The sequence below is a fragment of the Coregonus clupeaformis genome, chromosome 1, assembly GCF_020615455.1.
Source record: "Coregonus clupeaformis isolate EN_2021a chromosome 1, ASM2061545v1, whole genome shotgun sequence".
Taxonomy (NCBI): domain Eukaryota; kingdom Metazoa; phylum Chordata; class Actinopteri; order Salmoniformes; family Salmonidae; genus Coregonus; species Coregonus clupeaformis.
The window spans coordinates 41,974,435-42,001,802 of NC_059192.1; the positions used below are offsets into that span (position 1 = coordinate 41,974,435).

General features: G+C 42.7%; 1 protein-coding gene across 1 annotated transcript in view; it reads right to left on the reverse strand.

Moving 5' to 3' along the window:
- Window positions 1–350: 350 nt before the first annotated feature.
- The window catches only part of LOC121568889 (sorbin and SH3 domain-containing protein 1), a 105,479-nt gene continuing 78,461 nt past the window's right edge, over window positions 351–27,368 (reverse strand). The window contains exons 13-26 of the mRNA XM_045221251.1: window positions 24,229–24,278; window positions 21,143–21,318; window positions 17,210–18,685; window positions 15,809–15,885; window positions 15,382–15,549; window positions 11,367–11,413; window positions 9,247–9,361; window positions 8,362–8,487; window positions 7,877–8,071; window positions 7,090–7,647; window positions 6,146–6,244; window positions 3,749–3,945; window positions 3,295–3,401; window positions 351–925 (exon numbers count right to left, since the gene is read on the reverse strand). Of these exons, the coding sequence (XP_045077186.1) occupies window positions 858–925; window positions 3,295–3,401; window positions 3,749–3,945; window positions 6,146–6,244; window positions 7,090–7,647; window positions 7,877–8,071; window positions 8,362–8,487; window positions 9,247–9,361; window positions 11,367–11,413; window positions 15,382–15,549; window positions 15,809–15,885; window positions 17,210–18,685; window positions 21,143–21,318; window positions 24,229–24,278 (3,459 nt within the window). The 3' untranslated portion in view covers window positions 351–857. The remainder of the gene's footprint in view (window positions 926–3,294; window positions 3,402–3,748; window positions 3,946–6,145; window positions 6,245–7,089; window positions 7,648–7,876; window positions 8,072–8,361; window positions 8,488–9,246; window positions 9,362–11,366; window positions 11,414–15,381; window positions 15,550–15,808; window positions 15,886–17,209; window positions 18,686–21,142; window positions 21,319–24,228; window positions 24,279–27,368) is intronic.

Consider the following 27,368-nt stretch of genomic DNA (forward strand, 5'->3'; position numbering starts at 1 on the left):
CAGTGTACAAAACATTAGGAAAACCTGCTCTTTCCATGACAGACTGACCAGGTGTATCCAGGTAAAACCTATGTTCCCTTATTGATGTTACTTGTTAAATCCACTTCAATCAGTGTAGATGAAGAAATATTTTAAAGCCTTGAGACAGTTGAGACATGGATTGTGTATGTGTGCTATTCAGAGGGTGAATGGGCAAGACAAAAATATTTAAGTGCCTTTGAATGGGGTATGGTGGTAGGTGCCAGGCGCACCGGTTTGAGTGTGTCAAGAACTGCAACGCTGCTGGGTTTTTCACGCTCAACAGTTTCTCGTATGTATCAAGAATAGTCCACCACCCAAATGACATCCAGCCAACTTGACACAATTGTGGGAAGCATTGGAGTCAACATGGGCCAGCATTCCTGTGGAATGCTTTTGACACCTTGAGTCCATGTCCTGACGAATTTAGGCTGTTTTGAGGGGAAAAGGGGGTGCAACTCAATATTAGGAAGGTGTTCCTAATGTTTTGTACACTCAGTGTATACCGCAGTGTGTGACACTTATTTTTTACTAAAAGTTCCATTGTCAGAATATCATATGATAAATTCAGCCATGTACTGTGCAGGACGTGGTTAGGGTATGTATACACCACACTGACGATTGGGCAGTGTCAACAGCTAGCTTTCTCCTATCGTGGCCTCATAAATATTAACATACCTCAGACCAAACTGATCACTTACACTAGACCAACGTATTCACTTGACTAAATGACTATCCTAATTTAAAGTCAAGCGCAATAGTAATTATTTCCCAACACTCAACAGGCAACCATGGGTTAGAGCTAGGTTCTCCTCACACTATAAATGTTTGTTGACAGGTTATAAGTTGACCTCTTTTACGTAATTTCCTGGAAACGTGCCAAAGTGTTTTGTCCTCTTCGAGGTACCTGAGAACGAAACAACAACAACAATATTTGTTAGTCTTTGCAATCAAATGTGCCTACTTATGTGATATAATAGCAACCACTACCATTGAGTACATAAACACACATTTAGATATCAGGCTGAACAAATGTACGTTTTGAACTCTATGGGCTCTATTTTCGGGCTGGTGTTAAGGAGGCGCTAGTGTCCAACGCACGCTCTTTGGCAATTTCGACTTGTTAAAGCCAGCACTCTGCTATGGCGCCAGGGTTGGTAATTGACCTGGAAGGGGTGGAAATATTTGGTGTGTGTCATTAAAAACGTGCCAATTTCAAGCAGCGCTACTGGTGATATTTAAGACTTACTAAAAGCTGGTATTAGCAGTAACGCAATTGGTTATTGCATCGATTTTGTCAGCGGAGGCGCACAGTAGCCTAATGAGTAGCCTATAACCAATGTTTTATTAAAATATCTTCGAGCAGCAAAACAGACATTCCCGTTTTCCTTTATATTGGACATTATTTTTGTCCATGCAGCTTCTGTGAAAAGTTTAGACTCAGTAGGCCTATGTGCGATGCCATTGAATGAATGGTGTCAGTGACCGTAGGAAGTCTGTTCAGGAACATAATGTTTTTACAATAGACTGCTTATTGTTTTTCCTTGATCATTTTGTAAAAAAATAGCATCCTCCACTTTCATCTGTTGGACCTAACTGTCAAATTGCGGGAATTCCGATCGCTGTCCATGGTGCTGAATCCGCTTGTAGCCTAGGCTATTTGCCTGTTCGTATGTTTACCTTCCACGTGGCAAAGTCACTAACAGGCTATATCAACAGCAATGGTAGGCTAATCTTATTATAATGTTCGGGCAATGTCCATTTATCCATGGCTCGAACATGCAGTGCATTTTCGAAATGCAAATGCAATGTGTGTAGACAAATATTTGAAGCAAATAAAAAATACTAGATTGGCTACATGTTTGTTATAACTAGGCCTATTGTAGGGTTACTGTATACTATTTAATAAACAATATTCAATGTATAGGACAAACATCCATGCCTCCTGCCGAAGAGCCCTTATGCCTACGTGTGCAGCAGTGGAGGCTGCTGAGGGGAGGACGGCTCATAATAATGGCTGGAACGGAGCAAATGGAATGGCATCAAACACGGGAAACCATGTTTGATGAATTTGATACCATTCCACCAATTACGCTCTGGCCATTACCAAGAGCCCGTCCTCCCCAATTAAGGTGCCACCAACCTCCTGTGGTGTGCACCCATTGCCTTATGCTCATGGAACAAGAGATGTGATTTATGATATCACGCTTCTGACCCGATCCTATTTAGAAATATTGTTGTTTTAAAAAACAGATTGATTGCTTTTCATTTAATTAAAAACCTAACTTATTAGAAAGATTCAGCGTCAATGGGTTTATGTTGAGAATGTACATGGCTATTTCTGGAGAAGTGCAAATATGATCAGTAAGATAGTTCCATGATGTTTATAAAGCATTACATTTGGGAGCAGTTTAATGGTGAGTGGACTTTCCCCCTTTCTCTTTATATTCAATCTTTGTCCAGCTCCTGTGAAAAGTTTGAATGTGCGTAAAACCCTCCGTAGTTTTACTTGCCTTGTCTGTATTATAAGCCCACGGGAGTAATTATGGTGCCTGTAACTGTATTTAGACATATCCCAATTTTTCTTAGAATTTGATTAGAATTATACAGTCTTTTTAGGCCTCATCAATAGCCTAGTGAATTTAATTTTGATTATTGACTACGTTTGGCATGTCCATGTCCAGACTGCAATTTACAGTAGGCCTAGCCCCTATATCAGTGCTAATGCTATAGCTTATGTATAACAATGCAATTAGAACAATGTGGACTGCAAACATGTTCAACATATTTAGCAAATATGGGGCAGGCTATTTAACGAACTAGGCTATAACGGCCTAACATTCAAATTGGAGTTGATGACAACGCAATACATAAAAGACCGTAAATACACAACTTGAAGCAACCACATATTTAGCCATTGAGCACATCCTGATTGGCCAGTGAGGTGTCAAGCCGCAACACACCCACAACTTGTTTATTTATCAAAACCCAGCTACCACCAGGTACTGCGGCCATAATTACGGTTGTGAAAATAGCAAAAATATTTTTTACACACCCCAAAACCTATAGCGCTACTGCCAGCGCTAAGATTGACCATTGTGTTAGATTTGTTAAAATAGAGCCCTAAGTGTTTGAACCTCCTCTATGTGCGAGTTTCTGAGAAACTACCCACATGGCAGTTTTACCCTCTGCTGTCACTCTGCTGTAACCCTATATGGATGGATGTGACTGTGACTATATCTTTGGGGAATCCATCCTGAGGCCCCAGGCACATACCAACAAACCAGCCATCATCGCACTTCTCCATGACACTGACAAGATCTCCCTCCTGCAGCTCCAGCTCATCTTCATTCTGTGGCACGTAACTGTACAAAGCCTGGAAACTGTAGGATAACATTACATAAAGTCAGAACTACAACCACAAAAGGACTTGAGAGACATAGTATCAAAAACGTAATAAGATATGTATATACCAGACCAGGGTCGTGTTCATTATGCACCAAATGGATTAAAACCAACTGAAACAGGGAGGGACTACTGGGACTTGTCCCATAAAAATAAACGCTCATTTTAGTTTTCTGTTGCAAAGCATTTTAAAACGTTTTCCGTTGCGTGCCCTACTGAACATGACTGTTGAACTGGGGCTTTGAAGCCTTAAGTCAGACAGCAACAGTAAAACAGAAACCAGAGTATCCAGAGCTCAGACTAGACGTCAGACGGCCATACTCACATTCCACAGCTGAGACGGCTTGGCTCCGGGCTGTTGCTGTGGGACTGGGGTTGCTGGGAAATGATGAGAGATTGTTTACTGGGGTGAAGGGGGGGAAGTAGTCTGTGAAGGACAGAGTCATTGGGGTGGGGGGAGAGGGTGCTGCAGTACCTCACCGAGGTCTCAGCTATATTCATGATCTCATTACACACCGCCTCCTAGTGACAGTGGCCAGGTCAGAGAGAGAATACCCAGAATCCCCAGTCAGCCCAGAAGGAGAGGACAGATGAACGAGTTGGGTAGAGGGGTGGGGCAGGGAGTTAGAGGGCGCACAGGAAGGAGGAAGGTAGGAGGTCCAGTGAGTGGCAAGGCAGAAAGGGAGGGGTCCGTTAGAAACCAGGAAAAACCAGGAAAGTCGAGAAACACCAGAAGAGATGGTGGTGGAGTCCGGCCGAGGGGTAAGCATGGAAGAGCAAGACACTAGAGTGAGTGGCATATAGAATGTACACAGTCACAATGAAATATTAGTTCACGTCTGATACTATTCAAAAGATGACATGCACAATCAGCGGGGAGGAAAAGATGGCAGCAAGGTCATGCAAGAATGTGGTCATATTAATCTTATTGACTTGTTCTTTACAGAAACTCAAAGTAACAGTCTGAAGCTGAGTGATGGGATTTAGGATAAATGATTAGTTACAGTGCCTTCAGAAAGTATTCAGACCCCTTGACTTTTTCCACATTTTGTTACATTACAGCCTTATTCTAAAATTGATTAAATTATTTTTTCCCCTCATCAATCTACACACAATACCTCATAATGACAAAGCAAAAACAGGTTTTTAGAAATTCTGGCAGATTTCTTAAAAATTAAAAACAGAAATATCTTATTTACATAAGTATTCAGACCCTTTGCTATGAGACTCGAATCTGAGCTCAGGTGCATCCTGTTACCATTGATCATCCTTGAGATGTTTCTACAACTTGATTGGAGTCCACCCGTGGTAAATTCAATTGATTGGACATGATTTGGAAAGGCACACACCTGTCTAGATAAGGTCCCACAGTTGACAGTGCATGTCAGAGCAAAAACCAAGCCATGAGGTCGAAGGAATTGTCCGTAGTGCTCCGAGACAGGATTGTGTCAAGTCACAGATCTGGGGAAGGGTACCAAAAAATGTCTGCAGCATTGAAGGTCTCCAAGAACACAGTGGCCTCCATCAGTGTTAAATGGAAGATGTTTGGAAACACCAAGACTCTTCATAGAGCTGGCCGCCCGGCCAAACTGAGCAATCGGGGGAGAAGGGCCTTGGTCAGGGAGGTGACCAAGAACCTGATGGTCACTCTGACAGAGCTCTAGAGTTCCTCTGTGGAGATTGGAGAACCTTCCAGAAGGACAACCATCTCTGCAGCACTCCACCAATCAGGCCTTTAAGGGAGAGTGGCCAGACGAAAGCCACTCCTCAGTAAAAAGGCACATGGCAGCCCACTTGGAGTTTGCCAAAAGGCATCTAAAGACTCTCAGACCATGAGAAACAAGATTCTCTGGTCTGATGAAACCAAGATTGAACTCTTTGGCCTGAATGCCAAGCATCATGTCTGGAGGAAACCAGGCACCGCTCATCACCTGGCCAATAACATCCCTACGGTGAAGAATGGTGGTGGCAGCATCATGCTGTGGGCATGTTTTTCAGCGGAAGTTACTGGGAGACTAGTCAGGATCGAGGCAAAGATGAACGGAGCAATGTACAGAGAGATCCTTGATGAAAACCTGCTCCAGAGCGCTCAGGACCTCAGACTGGGGCGAAGGTTCACCTTCCAACAGAACAGCGACCCTAAGCACACAGCCAAGACAACGCAGGAGTGGCTTCGGGACATGTCTCTGAATGTCCTTGAGTGGCCCAGCCAGAGCCCGGACTTGAACCCGATCTAACATCTTTGGAGAGACTTGATAATAGCTGTGCAGCAACGCTCCCCATCCAACCTGACAGAGCTTGAGAGGATCTGCAGAGCAGAATGGGAGAAACTCCCCAAATAAAGGTGTGCCAAGCTTGTAGCGTCATACCCAAGAATGCTCAATGCTGTAATTGCTGCCAAAGGTGCTTCAATCAAGTACTGAGTAAAGGGTCTGAATACTTATGTAAATGTGATATTTATGTTTGTAATAAAAAACAATTTAATCAATTTTAGAATAAGGCTGTAACGTAACAAAATGTGGAAAAAGTCAAGGGGTCTGAATACTTTCCAAATGCACTGTAAGTGCTGAAGTTCAGTTAAATTAACAGTGATGAGTTAAAGGAAGCGATAATCATAGATCATGATAAATAAATCCTCACCACATATTTCTTATCCAGAAATACCAGACATACACATTTTCTAATATTTTCGTCGCCCACAAAATGCAAATCAGCACCTTACCGCGAATGAGTTCGCATTCATGTTGTTGTCCTGGATGTCAAACAACATGACAGGGCTTCTGGATGTTCTTCCATGGTAGTCGCTCTCATTCTTCACCAGCTGTAAGATGAACGACACACACATTAGACTCTGTATGATTCACAAATAGGAGTTCCCCACTGGGCACAGACGTCAATTCAACGTCTATTCCACGTTGCTTCAACGTAATTTCATTGAAATGACATGGAAACAACGTTGATTCAACCAGTGCGTGATGTCTGGAAGCTGTAAACACAATCGCAGTGGAAGTCAATTTACACTGTTTGTTAGAAAAATCCATAGATATCTCTCGAACAAAAGTTATTTTCAATTTCATTTTCTTTAAAAACATTCACAAACCAATCTTAATCCTCAAATAGTAATCAAATTGGCTTCTCTATGACAATATTTTCCAATATGATGGTATAATGGTGGGGGTCAAGAATCTGCAACCCTTCTCTGAATCATTCAACACATTTAAAAAATAAAAATCATGCACGGTCACATGGTTTTCATTCCAAACACCTGAGATAAATTGGGTTTTCATATGAAGATTTAACACTCAAACATGTGCATGTTAGTAGTGCACACAACAACAAAACATGCAGACCAAAATATGACACAGGAGCCGTGTAAGCTCTGCTGGTCAACATTACAGTTAGTCGTCATTCATTTACATTTGACATTTTAGTCATTGAGCAGACTCTCTTATCCAGAGCGACTTATAGTTAGTGAGTGCATAAATTTTTCATACTGGCCCCCCGTGGGAATCGAACCCACAACCCTGGCGTTGCAAGCTCTACCAGAGGCCTGTTTCTATTGCACATGATCTATCTAGAGGCAGCAACAACGGAGGGAAGAACTCCAGTTCTAACCACAGTGAGCCCGAGATGCAACACTGCACACCATGCAGTATATCAAGATACCTCTGCAGGGCTATTTCGCCAGCTGCCCAGGGCTTTGCGGCCAGTGCCCCTGTCTCCCTCTGCCCCCTCCCCCTCCGTCAACTCCCTCTCCAGGATGCTCAAGGGGCTGGCCCCTGTCAGCCAGCTCTCCAGGCCCACCCCTCCACAGGGGCTCAGGCTGCGGGACAGACGAGGAGAGGGAGGGGAGAGCAGGAAGTCCTCCCCCTGGGGCGGGGTGAAGGTGAGGTAAGGGGTGGCCGAGCCAGGGCGGGGCGGGTAGGGCGGAGGCAGGGGGGAGGCGGAGGGGGAGGCCATGGGGGAGATGCAGTACGGGCTGCCGCAGATGGGGGGCACGGGGCTGGCAGACTTGGAGGGGGGCAGGTACTCGCCCCAGCGGTAAGACACAGAGGGGAGCGGGGGTAGTGGAGGGGTGGGGGCAGTGGGAGGGCTGGAACCCCCTATGGTCAGGGAGATCCACTCAGAGGAGATGGCATGGACCTCGGGAGACACAGAGCGGCGGGGGGATCGGGGGAGGGGCAGGGGGGACGTGGTGAGCCGGTTGTTACGGACACGGTTCAGCTTATAGACCAAAATGACCAATCCAGAGAGAGAGGGGGGACAGAAACGGAAAGATGAAACATTAGACATGAGTATGAATAAACAAAACACAAATAATAAAGTTAAAATAAATAGCAATAGTAGGGCACAAAAGTAAACTTAAAAACTGTGGCAAACTTGGAGTAGGACTGTTGTATTCCTGGAAAGACTGAGCTCTACAAGAGTGTGTGTGTGCAGAGTGTGTCATTACCTGAGGGGAAGCATTGAGGCTGCGGTGAGGTGATTGGCCAATGGGGGGGTCTGGGTAATCCAATCCATTCTTGACTCTGGGTCGTTTGTGCACCTCTATGTAGGTGACTGGGAAGATACCCTGGCGATTGGTGCCAGAGACTTTGCCCTCGTACCAGTTCTCATCGACCCTGCGAATCAGGATGATCCTCTCTCCCTGTAGACACACATTGGCATCCCATTAGCTCATACGGTATGATCGCACATTTAGATACATGATATATCATACCATTACATAAGATAACGTAACATTAAAGCAAGCACAAACTAAACACCATCAGCACACACAACATTTCTGCTAAGCATAATGTATTTCCTGTATCCTGAAACTATGATGGTACTATGTTGTAATACTTTGTGATTTCCATCTGTATTATGTAAAAAGAGGAACACATTTTACAACTGCTCCGAACCTCAATACCCTTAAAACCCTGTTCTTCTTTTTACCTTTCTGAAAGACATCTCCACCACTGTGTCCCCTGTAAAGTTGAAGCGTGCAATGGCCTCTCCATACTCCAGCACCTGCACTGGGGCACTCTTCTTTGGCTGGGCCTTCTCCGTGGGGGGAAGGAGCTGGAGAAAACATACACACAAAGCCCAAAATACATCGGTCAATGTCAATGCTAGGAACTAGTGTCAAGTTCAGGAGGCAATCAGTCAAAGTCAATGCTTAGTACTGTAGCAGTGTCACATTCAAGAGGGCACACTGTAGTAGAACATTTTGCAACAGGAAACAAATATCTGTGTTTTTAAATGGACAAATTCAGGTAGCACCTCCCTGTTTCAAAACAGTTTCTTCTTACTGAACACGACTCCAGTGAATATCATTACTGGGCCTCTTCCACGGTTTAACTTTTGAACTGACTGGTGTCACAACCCTGATGAACTGACTGGTGTCACAACCCTGATGAACTGACTGGTGTCACAACCCTGATGAACTGACTGGTGTCACAACCCTGATGAACTGACTGGTGTCACAACATAGTATATTTATCTTCTTATGCTGCATATAATATAATTTATACAGCATTTCCCTATTCTTATCATATGTTCTTGTGAACAGTTGCGCAGAAAGTCTAGTTTCAGTAGAGCTATGTTGTACTCTAGGTTTTACTGCATGTCTACAACTTTCCAAATGTATGCACTCACTAACTAAGTCGCTCTGGATAAGAGCGTCTGCTAAATGACTCAAATGTAAAAATGTTATGTAAAATAATAACACTGCAATGACTGGTCTATTTGGCACATCAGTCTGTACCGTGCTGTAGTGAGTTCCATCTAGCAAGAAAAGGTCAGTTCATTTTTCAGTCACAATATTGGAACTGGTTGTACCTCAACATAACTCCGTGGGAAGATGCCGACTCTGCCGTGATGCTCCCCTTCAAACCAATTATTATCCACCTGTCGAATGATGTACACAATGTCTCCCTTTTGAAATGGTAACTCCCTGAAAAAGAGGGCATCAACAAACATAGGTTAGCTATTGGATTCAACAATATGCTAAATAAAATATGAGCATTATGTCAAAGGCATATGAGCAATATGGCAAAGTAAGGCAGAAATATGACCACATATCAACCACATGGAACATTTCACTATAAGACTCAGAATGAGGTCTACCCACGTGTAAATTGCTATGTGAGTGGAGATGAATCTAAACCACCATCAGTCACAGTAATGGTACATAGGCCTATATGTTACAGTCACAGTAATGGTACATAGGCCTATATGTTACAGTCACAGTAATGGTACATAGGCCTATATGTTACAGTCACATGATGATTACAACACACTAAAGCTTATATTTCGTTGCAGCTTAAAATATTGTGCGCATGTTCTTGAAATCCCTCCTGGTACAGTGAGGGAAAAAAGTATTTGATCCCCTGCTGATTTTATACATTTGCCCACTGACAAAGACATGTTCAGTCTATAATTTTATTTAATAACAACAACAAAATCCAGAAAAAAAAAAATGTTATAAATTGATTTGCATTTGAATGAGGGAAATAAGTATTTGACCCCTCTGCAAAACATGACTTAGTACTTGGTGGCAAACCCTTGTTGGCAATCACAGAGGTCAGACGTTTCTTGTAGTTGGCCACCTGGTTTGCACACATCTCAGGAGGGATTTTGTCCCACTCCTCTTTGCAGATCTTCTCCAAGTCATTAAGGTTTCGAGCCTGACGTTTGGACACTCGAACCTTCAGCTCCCTCCACAGATTTTCTATGGGATTAAGGTCTGGAGACTGGCTAGGCCACTCCAGGACCTTAATGTGCTTCTTCTTGAGCCACTCCTTTGTTGCCTTGGCCGTGTGTTTTGGGTCATTGTCATGTTGGAATACCCATCCACGACCCATTTTCAATGCTCTGGCTGAGGGAAGGAGGTTCTCACCCAAGATTTGACGGTACATGGCCCCGTCCATCGTCCCTTTGATGCGGTGAAGTTGTCCTGTCCCCTTAGCAGAAAAACACCCCCAAAACATAATGTTTCCACCTCCATGTTTGACGGTGGGGATGGTGTTCTTGGGGTCATAGGCAGCATTCCTCCTCCTCCAAACACGGCGAGTTGAGTTGATGCCAAAGAGCTCGATTTTGGTCTCATCTGACCACAACACTTTCACCCAGTTCTCCTCTGAATCATTCAGATGTTCATTGGCAAACTTCAGACGGGCCTGTATATGTGCTTTCTTGAGCAGGGGGACCTTGCGGGCGCTGCAGGATTTCAGTCCTTCACGGCGTAGTGTGTTACCAATTGTTTTCTTGGTGACTATGGTCCCAGCTGCCTTGAGATCATTGACAAGATCCTCCCGTGTAGTTCTGGGCTGATTCCTCACCGTTCTCATGATCATTGCAACTCCACGAGGTGAGATCTTGCATGGAGCCCCAGGCCGAGGGAGATTGACAGTTATTTTGTGTTTATTCCATTTGCGAATAATCGCACCAACTGTTGTCACCTTCTCACCAAGCTGCTTGCCGATGGTCTTGTAGCCCATTTCAGCCTTGTGTAGGTCTACAATCTTGTCCCTGACATCCTTGGAGAGCTCTTTGGTCTTGGCCATGGTGGAGAGTTTGGAATCTGATTGATTGATTGCTTCTGTGGACAGGTGTGTTTTATACAGGTAACAAACTGAGTTTAGGAGCACTCCCTTTAAGAGTGTGCTCCTAATCTCAGCTCGTTACCTGTATAAAAGACACCTGGGAGCCAGAAATCTTCCTGATTGAGATGGGGTCAAGTACTTATTTCCCTCATTATAATGCAAATCAATTTATAACATTTTTGACATGCATTTTTCTGGATTTTTTTGTTGTTATTCTGTCTCTCACTGTTCAAATAAACCTACCATTAAAATTATAGACTGATCATGTCTTTGTCAGTGGGCAAACGTACAAAATCAGCAGGGGATCAAATCCTTTTTCCCCTCACTGTAAGTGTGTCAATGAGTTTTACCCACTTTAGAGTCTCCGCTCTGAAGTCAAACCGAGCCAGGGCTGGAGTTCTCTGTAAACAAAAAGCAGGGACTGTTAGAAAATAAGCATGGATTAAGGAGACTCCCATGCCCTGTGACATCTACTGAACATTGGTTATTCAGTTCAGGCTGGCCTTGCATGCCAGGTTGCAAGGTTCACACAAAACGAACTTCTGGTTTATGTTCACAGTGAATTACTGGTGGTAGTTACAGTATATCTTTATATCCTGTAGTAAGATATTATTTATTCATAAAAATTGAGGCACATGAAAATATGTCTCTCTCTTGTACATGTCCGCTGCAATAAACATTTTCCAAAGCATATGCACTGCAAATTAACATAATAATATAATATGCTTACAGAATGTATAAAAACATACCCATATAATCCAGAGTAACAATTTGTACTGGTTACATATAATGGTAATTAGTTAAAATGCTTAAATGTTTTTGAGTGCTAAATGTAACTTCTGAGCTCATTTGGTTGTTAGTTGTGCCCTTGCTCCCTGATCCACTAAGAATATTCTAGCAATGACAGGAATGAAACGACTCGTGACCGTTTCTGTGGTGCAAATGAGCAAAATAAATAACAATATGGGGATGAGGTAGTTGGGTGGGCTAATTACAGATGGGCTGTGTACAGGTGCAGTGATCGGTAAGGTGCTCTGACAACTGATGCTTAAAGTTAGAGAGGGAGATAAGAGTCTCCAGCTTCAGAGATTTTTGCAGTTCGTTCCAGTCATTAGCAGCAGAGAACTGGAAGGAATGGCGGCCAAAGGAGGTGTTGGCTTTGGGGATGACCAGTGAAATATACCTGCTGGAGCGCATACTACAGGTGGGTGTTGCTTTGGTGACCAATGACCTAAGATAAGGCGGGGATTTGCCTAGCAGTGATTTATAGATGACCTGGAGCCAGTGGGTTTGGCAACGAATATGTAGTGAGGGCCAGCCAACGAAAGTGTACAGGTCACAATGGTGGGTAGTATATGGGGCTTTGGTGACAAAACGGATGGCACTGTGATAGACTACATCCAATTTGCTGAGTAGAGTGTTGGAGGCTATTTTGTAAATGACATCGCCGAAGTCAAGGATCGGTAGGATAGTCAGTTTTATGAAGATCTTGGCCCCGAAGACTGTAGTTCCAAGTAAGTGTCTACACACTGGAGCATTGTAATGAGCATTGTAATGAGATCTCAATCTTTTTTGACAACCATTTATCTCAAACTCTATTCTGTGTTGTAAAGGGCTGTCTGCTTCCCGAACAGCTTCGTAGTATGTTTGGCAGATGTATTTAGCTGGTCACTGAAAATAGAGTAGAGAGCATACTCTTTGTAAGTGTATGGTATTGTAAACAGGTATGTTGAAATGGTAAATCACAAACATAATGGGTGAACAAAACTGTATTTTGTCCTAGCATGTTGTGTTAACCTATATTGTACTAACCTGTGCAAAGCGTTATGTTGAACCTTGGAATGTGTTTATAGCTACAACTACTATCACTACTACAATAGCTTCATTCATCAATATTCAGGCAAGGTCAAATCATGATGTAAAGATATTGAATCATTGTAGTCAGAGGGGTCATGCCCATAGGGGGCACAGGGGTACATGCCCCTCAGATTTGTCCTGTTTAAAAAATAAAAACTACTAAAAAATATTTGTTGTTGTTATTTCTCTGTAATACTACTAGCCACCTAGCAAAATATCTCTTGATTAGATATGTATTCAACCCCCCTGAGTCAATACATGTTAGAATCACCTTTGGCAGCGATTACAGCTGTGAGTCTTTCTAGGTAAGTATCTAAGAGCTTTCAACATTTGCCCATTATTCTTTTCAAAGTTCTTCAAGCTCTGTCCAATTGGTTGTTGATCATTGCTAGACAACCATTTTCATGTCTTGCCATAGATTTTCAAGCAGATTTAAGTCAAAACTGTAACTCGACCACTCAGGAACATTCACTGTCTTCTTGGTAAGCAACTCCTGTGTAGATTTGGCCTTGTGTTTTAGGTTATTGTTCTGCTGAAAGGTGAATTCACCTCCCAGTGTCTGGTGGAAAGCAGACTCAAATAAAATTGTATTTGTCACATGCTTCGTAAACAACAGGAGTAGACTAACAGTGAAATGCTTACTTACGGGCCCTTCCCAGAAAAAAAATATTTAAAAAAGGAAAAGTAGAATGAACCAGGTTTTCCTGTAGGATTGTGCCTGTGCTTCGCTCCATTCCCAGTCCTTAACGATTACAAGCATACCCATAACATGATGCAGCCACCACTATGGTTGAAAATATGGAGAGAGGTACTTAGTAATGTGTTGTATTGGATTTTCCCCAAACATAAAACTTTGTATTCAGGACAATAAGTTAATTGCTTTGCCACATTTTTTGCAGTATTACTTTAGAATAATTGTATTCTGTACATGCTTCCTTCTTTTCACTCTGTCAATTAGGTTAGTATTGTGGAGTAACTACCATGTTGATCCATCTTCAGTTCTCCTATCACAGCCATCAAACTCTTTTAAAGTCACCCATTGGCCTCATGGTGAAATCCCTGAGCGATTTCCTTCCTTTCCAGCAACTGAGTTAGTTTGGAAGGACGCCTGTATCTTTGTAGTGACTGGGTGTATTGATACACCATCCAAAGTGTAATTAATAACTTCACCATGCTCAAAGGAATATTCAGTGTCTGCTCCATCTACCAACAGGTGCCCTTCTTTGTGAGGCATTGGAAAACCTCCCTGGTCTTTGTGGTTGAATCTGTGTTTGAAATTCACTGCTCGACCGAGGGACCTTACAGATAATTGTATGTGTGGAGTACAGAGATTGAGGTAGTCATTCAAAAATCTTGTTAAACACTATTATCGCACACAGAGTGAGTCTATGCAACTTCAGGCTATCAATCAAGTGAAAGTAGCTATACTGAACAAAAATATAAATGCAACATGTAAAGTGTTGGTCCCATGTTTCAGGAGCTGAAAATAAAAGATCCCAGAAATGTTCCATACGCACAAAAAGCTTATTTCTCTCAAGTTTTGTGCAGAAATTAGTTTACATCCCCGTTAGAGAACATTTCTCCTTTGCCGAGATAATCCATCCACCTGACAGGTGTGTCATATCAAGAAGCTGATTAAACAGCATGATAATTACACCAGGTGCACCTTGTGCTGGGGTCAATAAAAGGCCAATCTAAAATGTGCAGTTTTGTCACACAACACAATGCCACAGATGTCTCAAGTTGAGGGAGGGAGCGTGCAATTTCTGTCTGTAATAAAGCCCTTTTGTGGGAAAAGGCTTATTCTGATTGGCTGGGCCTGGCTCCCAAGTGGGTGGGCCCATGCCCTCCCAGGCCCCTGCCCAGTCATGTGAAATCCATAGATTAGGGCCTAATTTATTTATTTAAATTGACTGATTTCCTTATATGAACTGTAACTCAGTAAAATCGTTGAAATTGTTGCATGTTGCATTTGTATTTTTGTTCAGTATAGCTTGTCTAACTATCTTAGCTGGCATGCCTGCTGGCAAGGCTGGTAGACTTTTAAAAAATAAAGAAATAACCACCCGTCAGGAGGATACAGACAGCTCAAGATGTATGCTTAGAATTAAGCATAAATGATTATAGCTCTAGATTGCAGGACAAAAGCTGTTTCAGGTGTTTGAAAAATCCAAAATTCTCCAACTTTCGGACGCGGGGCCTAGCCCCACTGCTCACATACTTTGTGCCTCATCTGATGTTTGGGGTGCATGATGCCCCTGGTTATAGTCATGAGTGGGTGTTGACCATAATAAGCAGTAAAAAAAGCAGAACAATGATTCAAGTCAGAGTTACTAATGCCCTAATCACTAACATCTGACTGCAATGTACAGCATTTGCTTCAACCCTTTGAAGTCTGGTCACAGCTGACGAAACCATCTGTAAAAGCAGGAACCCCACTGACTCTCCTCCCCTCCCCCCCACCCACCCACCTGTCATTTTGCACAATGAGAGGGATGGTACTGTACTGCACCTCTGATCCGGATTTCCTCTTGTCTGCTTCGTTGATGTTGAGCAGGTCTCCGAAACGTTCGTTGGTGATGAACTGGTGGTGGGTGGGAACGATTCCCGTGTGTCGCCTCGATGCTGTGTCAGCCTCCTCCTGTTCCCTCTTCAGCCGTCGCTGCTCTTCCAAGATTTTCTGTCAGGGAAACATACAATTTTCTGCAAGTCATTTATTTTGTATTTCACTTGTTTTTGCATGCCACATTAATAGTTCTAAGGACGACAGGCATTTTCAAGATGGAGATGATCAGTAAAGCAATTTTTAGTATACACTGAACAGTTTTTAGTTACATTTATTGTTCAAAAAGGAGAGTGAAGCCCTATCAGATTTTGTTGAGAGAGGACTACAAAAGAAATGTTGCAGAAACTATAAACAAACGATAAAAAAACATTACCTCTTTATCTCCATGGCGTCTCCTGACCACATCATCCTGACCGTCACCAAGGTCTACATGGGTCAAGTAGTCTGAATCTAATATGAAAAAAAAATTCATTATGTCCTGAAATTCTCCAAAGGGATTCAACATTTTCCCATAACAGAGTTCATCAATAGTACTGCTTTCAATATCTATAATATAAAAAATAAAAATAAATAGCCCTAACCTTATTGCAATACCACTATTCCAATAGATTTATAAAACGTATTTTGACAAAGCAGGGGAACACTGTAAAATATAGAACTAGACATGCTCTGAAGAAAAGGTGTCATTTGCAGTATGATAACGGAAAAATACACATACTGAAAAAAACATATTCCCACATGCACAAAACAATAAACACAGTAACACACTATGACTCAGCTTTATTTAGCCTGTTGTTTATGAAAAAATACCAAAAAAGGTTGATGGCTATAGAGGAAACAAAATACTGTATAAAACATTCAGATAAAAAATGGTGACTTATGATATGGTTGATGTACAATGTAAATGCATATCACCCATCACCAATGTTTAATGCTTCATCCCAGTCATCACTAACTGTACTACACTACTCATCTTGCTTCCCACCCAGCCATTAGCAATAGACATTTCACCATACCTCAAACCAAACACCATAAGAAAACCCTTATAATTACCAACCTCTGAGACATAAATCCATGTATTACACAGAATATTTACAGGAAATACCAATATCAGCTATAAAGAAATATGAGGGAAGCACATAGTCTCTCTACTTGAAATTCCAGTCTTGTCAGAATGATAAAATAAAGGATGACAGATGAAAACAGACCCCTGACACAGCACATTTGCTTACCCCAAAACTGACAAAACCCAAAAGCACATAGCCTTATAAAAGACATGGTAACACATTACTTGAGGGTGTATACTGCATAGCCATAACAATAGCCTACACCAACATTACATGCCATTTTACATGAAGTTCAATACATTTTTATCTAAATTGATCCCATTTTAGCCAATCTACTTTTACACAATTCAGAGAAGTGTCATGTAATGGTCATGTAGGCCTCTGACATTTGTATGTAGCTATGGATAACTCCTTAAGTTGTGAGAATGCACTAAAGTTACAAAAGTGTTTTGTGATGAGTTTATGGAAAAAAAATGTTTGTCGGGCAAGAAAATTGAATCGAAACTGTAATGGAGGCTGCATTGTCACTTTGTGACACACCACACAGACTAAAAAGATGAAAGGTGGTATTATCACGTTGTGAAAAATACAGATACAATGTGAAGAAGAAAAGCTTGGAGAAAAAACACAATGAGTGGCCAGAGAGATCGGCACAGGTGTGTGGGAGAAGGGACACTCAGGTGAAAATATGGAGAGGAGATAGCCACCTCTTCGGTGCGCTGCCAGCGGCTGCAGAAGATTCCCATTGGCGTCCAAGACTCCCCTATTAGTCAGGTTGTTGTCACTGTCGGATGGCGCACCTTCCCCGTTGCCCAGCCTCTCCAGTACCTCCAAGGAAGAGAGGCGCTGTGGGATGAGGGGCCTGGGATCATAGAAATGGGTCTGTGACGTTTGACCTGCCATCACCTTAGTGGCTGAGAGAGTCTTTTTGGCCTGGTGAGACTGGAGAGACCTTCTCACCCTGAACGGTGCAGGGCCCATGAGGAAGTGGTTTGAGGGGAGAGAGGAGGAGTTCTTTATTTTCTCCTGGGTGGACAGTTTATCCTGCTGGGCCATGGCCTCCTGCTGCCTTTCATGCCGCCGGATAGTGGTGAAGCGGGTATAGGAGGCTGGGCAGGAGCCTTTGCACTTGCTGCTGGGTTTAAGGTGGTGGTGGTTGTGGAGGTTGTGTGGGGGAGCGGACGGGGTGACTGGTGATGGGGGACTGTTTGAAGTTCTGGAGATAGTGACCTCTGGGGGTTTCTCTGTTGGTACTGGGGCTTTCTCTGTGGGGCCGTGCTGCTCTGTCTCTGCCTCAGTCCCAGAGAGGGACTCGGCTCTCAGTGTGCCACTGTACTCAGAGGATGCCACCTCCTCCACTATCTCACTGCCTGACAGAAACGCCTCGTCTCGGGCCGCCTTGCCCTCTGTGTCCTCAAGAGGGCAGCCCTCTAACAGCCTAGCGTGCCCAGGGTCAGTGACCAGCAGCGACTCAGCCGAGACAGCGGACGCCATGAAGAGGTCGGCGGGGCTGTGGTTGTGGGTGAGGCTCTGGCCGGTGGGTAGCGTTGGCATGGAGGAGGAGCGTGTGGGAGATGGGCTGGAGCGCTGGGTGATCAGCTCAAACTCCGACACCCGCGACGACACGGCCTCCCGCCTGGGAATGTTCCCCCCTGCCTCGTCCCCCTCCCTATCAATTCCATTGACCCCCACCTTCTCGAATAGGCAGGTCAGGCTACGGACACTCCCGTGGGGACTGGAGCCCACCGAGCAGGAAGGCCTCTGGATACTGTGCATGTTCCGGTACAGGGTGGAGAACTCGGATGTGCTCCTTCTAGTCGCAGGGCTGCCATTTTTTAAACCAGTCTCAGAGTCAAGGGGGAGACCATTGGAGTTTTTGTGCGTGTTTGAGTTTAGTCCGCTCTCCTGGGCCTCTGCTCCTGTGCTCCCTGTGTATATATCCTCAAAGCTGTGTGCCTTTGGGTGCCTGGCAGGTGCAGTCCTCCTGTCCTGGCTGTCATCACTAGGGGGTATCAGCTTATGTTTGAACTTAGAGGGGAGGATTTGGGGTATGCAGGCTTTGGCAGCAGATAAGGGCTTCTTATTCTTACACTGGTAACCTAGGGCATTACTGGCAATAACTGATCGACTATTTACAGAAGAGCATGGTGAAATTATATAGCCATTCCCACCTTGATAATCCACTGGAAAGCATGCAGGACAACAGAATAAACAGCATATTAGGTTAATGGTCACAAATTCACACACACTGAAAATAACACAGGGTCAACACATTTCTAAAGTAAAGACAACTTCCATCAAAAGTTGATGAGGGAGAAAAGAACTTGATGCATTTCACATCAAGTAACAAATGACTTTGTTATACTATTAGTAATGCCACTTGTAAAATCAAATAAAATGTTTTGATTTTAGTGGAGCAGTGAAAATGTTGATTTTGAATAGTCCTAGAAATGCATGTTAAGTGTCTTGTATTTTCACTGGACCTGATATGCTTATTCAATCACAATTATTAATAATTAAATGATTAGTGATCGTAAACAGTAACATAAAAGAGGTGAAACAACAGAAAGGGCAAAGAGCAGGGCAGTACGTCATGCATGAAATGCTATGTGATGTAATGTTGGTAAGCTTGCTGTTCGAACATCAAATTAAATAACAGATTACATTTTCTAATATTTGCCTCTAAATCTCAGACCAGAATCCACAGTAGCTTTGATATCAGTATAAACTAAAATGATGCAATAAACAGCTCATAAGAGTTCATAAGAAATACAAACTACTCTATAAGCTACTGTTGCCCATCGACGCACTACTTATGAACTAGACCTCAGCATTGAGGAATTGGAACGCCCTTTACTTTTTGCAGCTAACCCAAAAAGCACTTCCTTCTCAGGGTCCATCACAGGACACAGTCTGAAATAGAACTGTCAAAACAGCAAGGTCAGACACGCCACTGTGAGCCACTACAACATAATATTCTGTAAGACACACCTGCGGGGATGAGTAGTTATGGTTGATTCTCACCTCTGAGTAAGAAATGTGCTAGTAATGCCACATACTGTAATGTGCTAGTCCTACCACAGTAAGGAATTACACATCCCAGTAGGGAATGATGACACATAACCGCCACCAGCTGTTGTGAAACAACTCTACAGGGATGTAGCCTACAGCAGAAGGCTGTAAATGCTCATTAGCATTATGCTAATGTATCTGTATTTTTGGCTCAGTCATATCTCCCCTCAGTATCCTGTTTGAGCAACCACACACTGAATAAGTTGAATACTCATGTTATTTCCATGAATATGATATTATAATCTTAGCCACTAGAAAGGCCTGCAGGAAGCAAAGTTCTGTGACAACAAAGTGTGCCATTACTGTTTGAAAGAGCATGAAGCAGGACCACATGATGAAGCAGGACCACATGATGAAGCTCTCTCTGTACTTTATCTTGCTCTGTTGTAATGGACTGTAACTGAGTGTCCACAGAGCTGAGATGGTGTGTCTCTGGCAAGACATAATGAGAGAGCGTGCTAGTCAGTTGACTTTGGCTCAAGATGACTCTGGGCGGAATTCCCTTTATAGCAGTTTCCCAAATTGTATGGAAACGGGACATCAGTCAAGACTTTTATAGAATAGGGACTTGAACTTCAGTCAAGTTATCTGGTATCTTTGTTTAACGATACAGTACTGGCCATCTAAAATAATTTTGTAGAGAAAAAATATGTATTATTAATTGAGGAGCGCAGACAGCTTACATAAACTAATAATACCTCTACAAAGAATACATTTGTGCATCTGGCAAAAACAAAAACAAACTCCAAACAGACTGGCAATAAACTATAGACTTCAGGCCTTGCTTGGCCAGTTGGAATTCCAGTTATGTTATGTATTGGAGCAACATCGCCATGCAGTGCCCGATCTGTCATTTCCTTTCTTCACCCCCTCCCTCCTTACCTCCCCTTCCCTCCTTTCCTCCCCTTCCCTCCTTTCCTCTCCTCCCCCTCGCATTTCTCTCCCCTGGTCATGTGCGCAGGAATTCCATCCTTTGACCTCTCTCTGACAGCTGACTTCCTCATGCCTAACCACCCTGCTGTGTCCCTCTTGTTTATCTCACCCCTGTCTGGCCTAGCCTACAAAACCAGAGCACTGTTTATCTTCCCCTTTCCTCCCCAATAGTCCCCTCACCTGGACCTTTCCTCCCCATTAGTCCCTTCACCTGGACCTTTTCTCCCTGGCTTTAGGACACTCTGGAGCCCTGCCCCTAAGCCTCTCCAACGACTGCCTGGCCTGCAGAGGAAGATAACTGTAGGACGAGGGGATAACCCAAGGTTAGCCTGATAGCCTCCATTGAGTTTGGTGAAACATCCATGACATCAATGATTTAAAAAATAAACGGCTGAAAAAAGATTTATGCTGCAAGATGATTGGCCTCTGGTGTGATAACCTGAAGCAAAAACATATGTGGATTTCAACACAAAGTTAAAAGGAAACACATGTATCCCTAACAGATACTTTTATGATCCAACATCCCCACAAGTCATTTGGTTCCATCTGAGTGGTAAAAACCCCTTTCAGAGTCCCACTTTGAAGCCAGTTCAGTACCCCTCTTTACTGGCAGCATGTGTGGAGTGGAATCCTACCTTTGGAGGAGGTGCTGGCATGGCGCTTGTTGAGGGCCCGCAGACCTTGCAGGGGAATGTCGCCGCCCTCCAGGACGTTCTTGTAAACATGGCGGTCGCATTCTGGAGCCGCTGGCTCGCTGCCGGATGATCCTTCGTCCTTCTCCACCTCGCTGTGTACGGCCTTACAACCGGAGCTAGAGCAAAACATGGAGAAAATAATGATTCAACCTAAAAAGCAGCTTGACTCAGAAAGCCTGATTAGGACTAGACTATATGTTCACACAGCTAGCTAGCTAGAAGAAAGCATGCTGTAATACATGCCAGTGTTGGTAATTAAGTGCAGTTTAATTGAGTAAAACAATTTGCGTAACATGCATTTAATGAAAAGATAAAGAAGCATTTTTATTTTTATTGACACAGTTTTGTGAGTTGCCATATGGTTAGGCTTATCTTACACATTCTGTGGTTGATTACTTGTTGATTCAGCCTTTTTGTTTATTTTTATTAGGGGAACATGAAGAGTGTAAAGATGCTTTTATATAAGCATGCCTGGAATTTGGACCTTGACGTAAAATAAAAAAGCACTCTACTTGTGCTCACTGCCCTTAACTTTGCATTCCACGGGGGCCAATGGGAGAGATTTCTAGAAAATATTGTCTGAATGTTCTCACGTTACTCTGCTATGCCATGCACCTGTACTTTTTTTTAGGGTTACTCTACTTCAGAAACCACTATCTGAGGAGAGAGCTTGACGCCTCCCTGTCTTTCTATTTGTGCTGCCATGCATGAGTGGAGGCCATTAAACTAACAACAATTCCCAGTAACGGTAGTAAATCATGTGGAAAAATTAAACAACACCTGACAACAACTTTTTAGAGTGGGGTAACTTCAGCACAGTGAATTGCTCCACCCACAGTATCTCTACAGGGTAACACAACAGTAGTCTAATTCCCATTGCAGGATATTCCACTTTCCTGTGCTGTAAACGAACAAACAAACAAACATTTGGAAAGACAATAGACAAATATTTGAGACCAGAAGTGAAGTGCAGTGAGGCATGAGGGGAGTAGCAGGGTTTCCCCAAATTAGTTTGGCCCTCTTGCATAATGCCAGGTTAAAGTGTAGTTCCTGCAGTTGAACGACCAGAAGCGCCCTCTAGTGGACGCATGGGTGAAACGTTATATTGTTCATAATTTTATAATTAATTAACATGATAAAAATATTGAGAAATCCGGTGTTTCTATATCAAATGGTTTTGTTATATTTCAGTCTTCTGTGATATAATTGTAGTATTGGGATGCAAACTCTAAATTGAATACATTTCAGCTCTATACAGACATGTACAGGTGTCTTCTTTTTTTAAACCCATAACCATGTGTGTGAGGTGTATACTTTTGTTTCGAAATATAGATTTGTTTTAAGATTACCAAGAAACACTGTGTGACCCTGATTTAGCCCACTGCATTAAAACGTTAACAGGAAGAACCATGCCTCCTTGTTCCTTTATTTAACACCCTCAACAATAACCTTTTTCATAGTTCTCAGAACTCAAATGTGAATAGTCTAACGACTGAATACTGTCTGTGCACGTCTGTTGCTGACCTATCTTGAACTCAAAGCCAAAAATATATATTTTGGTCCCTTGTTTATACACGCCTGTATATGGTAAGCAATGTGGTATACAACAATGAGGTAAATGTGTACTAGAAAGTTCTTGAATATAGGCTAGCCCTTTAATTTCTAAGAAACCCCAGTAAACTCTCACCCCCTAAACATGTGTCTCGTAACCCTTTGAGGAAAGTCTGTGGGATTTATGGCTTAATCTCAGGAGTTTACAATTTTAAACTAATTTCTTAAAGGGATGATAGATATGGTTTCTACACAAACTGTTGTGATGCAATACTTGCATCATAAACATTAAAGATTATCAAATCAAAACCAGCTTGGTCCAATGAAGCAGTCTGAATGTTTTGTAGAACAAACATTAAAGTAATGTGCAAATGTGATTGGCTGTTGACCAGAAACATCGTTTTTGCATATTTTAAAATGCCCATAAAAACTTGGGGCAGATGATGCGACAAGTTACTAAACATATTTCTTAGACTTTTACAAATACATGTTAAAAAAAATAAAGGCTTTTAGAAATCCATCTAGACTATAGAAATAAGTTAAAACATGCAGTATTCATAAAATATGACATAATATATAATAAGTGCACAGACAGATTTATCTGTTAATTCATTCATTCCAATACAGTGCATGGCAATATCAATAACCTGTGTTACTTAATATCCAATGAGCTGGCGACAATGAATGACGTCAAAGATTCATGAGAACAATAAACTATTCAAAAGAGTTAGGGAATATCATGCTGTGAAATCAAAATATAAGTTTGGGGAGAGATGGAAAGTTCCAAGCAGAAATGGTGGGAGAACTTTCAGCCATTGGGAGAACTTTCAGCCATTGGACCACAAGAATGTCACCATGGCTAGGGCTAGAATTCCTTACATTTGATTGCAGAAACAGAAATAGCGCACATAAATCTCTGCTGACAAAAACAAATATCAAAGTCGTAACGCTGCTGGTTTGCTTATTGATCAAACACCCACTTTCATATCAAAGTTATTGTTATAGGATACAGGCTGGCTTCACACACCCACTCTGGGGAGATAATGGATAAAGTTACGTAGCTGTAGAGGTGGAATAGAGCGGTGTTCCCGGTCTCTCTCCACACAAATGACATCCAGGTTTGACTCGGGGGCTGTTTTCTTTCAGCTTTAAATAAATCGCCATATAGTAACCATGTCCCCACCACCACCACCACCACCTCCTCGACTACTATCCCCCCCAAAACCTCTCAAGACAGAGGACACACTGTACTGGCAGCTTTTACCCCCGTTAATCAGAACCTCTCTCTTTCGCTCAGGAAGCAGCAGGAGTCTCCCCCCTTCCCTGTATGGGGAAATCTCCACAGGGTGTTCAAATGCTTAAAATCCCCTGCTGACAGTACTCCTAAAAACGTGCCCTAAACACAGACAAACACACGTTTTGGAATGGATAAGCACTAAGACAGAAGCATAGAGGTAAGAGAAGTATGGACTTACTACTGCTGTAGGTCGGAGGGTGTTTCCAGGGGGCTAAAAGAGGGGGCACTCTGCAACAGACCAAACAAAGAAGTCATTGATAAATCCACAGGAAGGTCTCTTCCAGCTAGAATAGAAGCAGGAGCATTAGCTGTGGTGACGGTCTCTCTTTTCTCGCTCTCTCGTGTGTCTGTCTGAAGTGTCTCCAAAGCCTGGGATTCTTAACTCTGCTGAACGAGGCTTTTACATGGAGGAGCAAGCGTGTGTTTCTGCATTCATGCAAGTTGGAGAAAACAAGCAGCAGTGAAGTGGGGTGGAGGGTGTGGGCGTGCATCGGTCAGGGGCGTCCATGAGGGGAGGGGGTTGTCACTAGGTTCAGCCAATGAGCTGGTGTCTCTCACAGAGGGCCTCTCTTTTGTCTGGTATTGAGTCACTCTCATTACCACTGGACAATTAACCAGCTGGTGGTGCAAACAGGCCAAATTACACACACACACAAATATTGTCACAGTATAATGCAGATAACAACAATCCCAAAACACAATAAAAGCCTTGAGAAACACAGTCAGAGGCATTACAATAACACACAAATAACGTAAAACTGACACAATGCCATATAGTATAAGCACAGGCAGACATACACAAACAAACGAGGAAAGGGTGAGTGAATACGTTTGTTTATAGGACTATGCCGTGCGAGCTGACAAAACACGTAGTTATCTTATTTGATGTTATTCTGGGGCGGTTACTAACCCTAAAACACAGGGAGAGCCATTCGCTGGTGGGGTAGCACCCGCTAGCGCTTTTAATGGTTTAGAGCTCGCTAATTTTAGCCCACTGTTTCTGTTGCTTTTCTCCATGCGGACGTCACAGAGTTTAAAAATAACAGACATGACAGGCGGGCTATGAATAAAAGCACAAGTGTTGTTTGCAAATAAGATTACACAATCCCAAGCGCCAGCCTGGCCCTTCTAGTAGCACCTCTCCCCCAACCACACATCTCCACCCCCGCCCCATCCCAAACAGATGACCAGACCAGACCAGTAGCATACTGCACAAGCTCATTTCCCACAACATGCCTTCCCTCTGGTTGCCAGGGGAGAAGGATCATTAATAACCTTTCAAAATGAATGCCTATCTTTATAAGACCAGAATTCAGCCTGGCAGGTCTATAGACTAATCTATTTATAAAGCCAAATGTTCCACAGGCGCCTTACCCCTTCTTCGAGAACATGCCACCACCACTGAATTATCTGTGTCTTTTCACTCTCTTGTCTTCCTATCAATCTCTGTCTGACAGAACTGGGTTCAAACACTTTTGGAAATAATTTCAAATACTTTAGCTGGGCTCGATTGAGCTTGCCTGGCGCAATGAAGCCAGAATAGTTGCAAATCTGCAAACCCCACACATCTGGCACTACAAGAAGGCTAAAGTAAATGCTAAAAGAATTTGAAAGACTATAAATAGTATTTGAATCCACGTCTGCTGACTGATCTCCCAGTCCCTCTCAACAGGGGATTTAATGGATGGTGTCCCCTGGTACTTGTGAGTAATTGAGCTGACACTACACTGCTCTGATGGAAAATAATCAGGAAATAGGAGTGAGAGACTTACCTGAACTAAAGGAAGGGGATCTCATTCTGATTATTTACAAGAGATTTACAAGCCTGGGGATTCCCATTAAATGTATGGGCAGGTGAAATAACAATTACAAGTTGAAAATATGTTATGCAAAGGTTCACTATGATTTAACCTTCAATGTGAAACATTCCATATAAAGTGGAGTACAAAATAATATTACTAACGATGGAAAGTTCATTTGCATGAACAATTGTCACTAGCATGCCAAGATCCCTGAAGTCAAACTGATGTCTCTTTGTGTGGTTTGACTGGAAATTAAGGGACACATAAAATATTAGAAGCTGTTTACGAATCTAGGCGGATGAAGGTACTGTGAATTCCCTTCTCTTGACGTGTCAGTGGAACACTGTGTTAACAATGTTTGCACATTTTCCAAACAGGTGTCTGTGATGACTTTGCTGCAAGGATATATATATATATATGCCAACATTGCAGGTTGGGTATCTGTGTGCGTTGTTTATTCACATTCAAAAATAGGAATCATGAGTGTAAATGGGAGCCTTTCCTTCCAAAAGCAAATGCTTATTTGTTTAGACAAGTTCTCATAAAAACATCAGCTCCCCTAGCACGTTGTTACTGTTATAGCTGTATCTGTATCCCCTCAGCACGAGTACTTCAGAGAGAAAGGTTAAGTCTAGAACTGAGGTTAAATATGAAAACACAATGAGCTGAGGGGATTATGGGTTACTTCCAGTCGAACATTCAAGTCGCGGAGAGGTTCATAATGGGTGCCTCCCAAATGGCACCCTAGTCCCTATATAGTGCACTACTTTTGACCAGGGACCATCTGGCTCTGGTCAAAAGCAGTGCACTATATAGGGACTAGGGTGCCATTTGGGATGCACCGGCAATATCATTCAGTGTATGAATCAGTACAGAGTCCGGCACTTTATTAGTGGCCCCACATGCAGCTGCCCCCTCAGTGACCGCTTACGCCAGACAGACTAGTCACTGACGGAGTCACTCAGTCGGAACACAGAAGGCCAAAACGTTCTTCTTAACCATAGATATGTATGGTATTCTGCTTCCATTTCGCCTTGTATGTCCATGGAGCTGTGATTGAATGTGACTGTGATCATATGAATTTCGAGGCCTCTGTCTGTGAGCTCATGCATAAGTCGTGACCTTTGAGAATTATTAATGGTTGATGTGATTAAACAAGAATGTCAGTTCATCGATCTGGTTATGATCTTGCTTTTGGAGCGACACGGATTGTGATCATAAGACAATGCACTACAAGTATAACAGATCAGAAAACCACTTAATCTATTGTTAGATCGATATGCTGTCAAGAAACCAATAAACTCCTGGACTTAGGCAAAGAAAAAAATAATATACAGTACCAGTCAAAAGTTTGGACACACCTACTCATTCAAGGGTTTTTCTTTATTTTTACTATTTTCTACATTGTAGAATAATAGTGAAGACATCAAAACTATGAAATAACACATATGGAATCATGTAGTAACCAAAAAAGTATTAAACAAATCAAAATATATTTTAGATTCTTCAAAGTAGC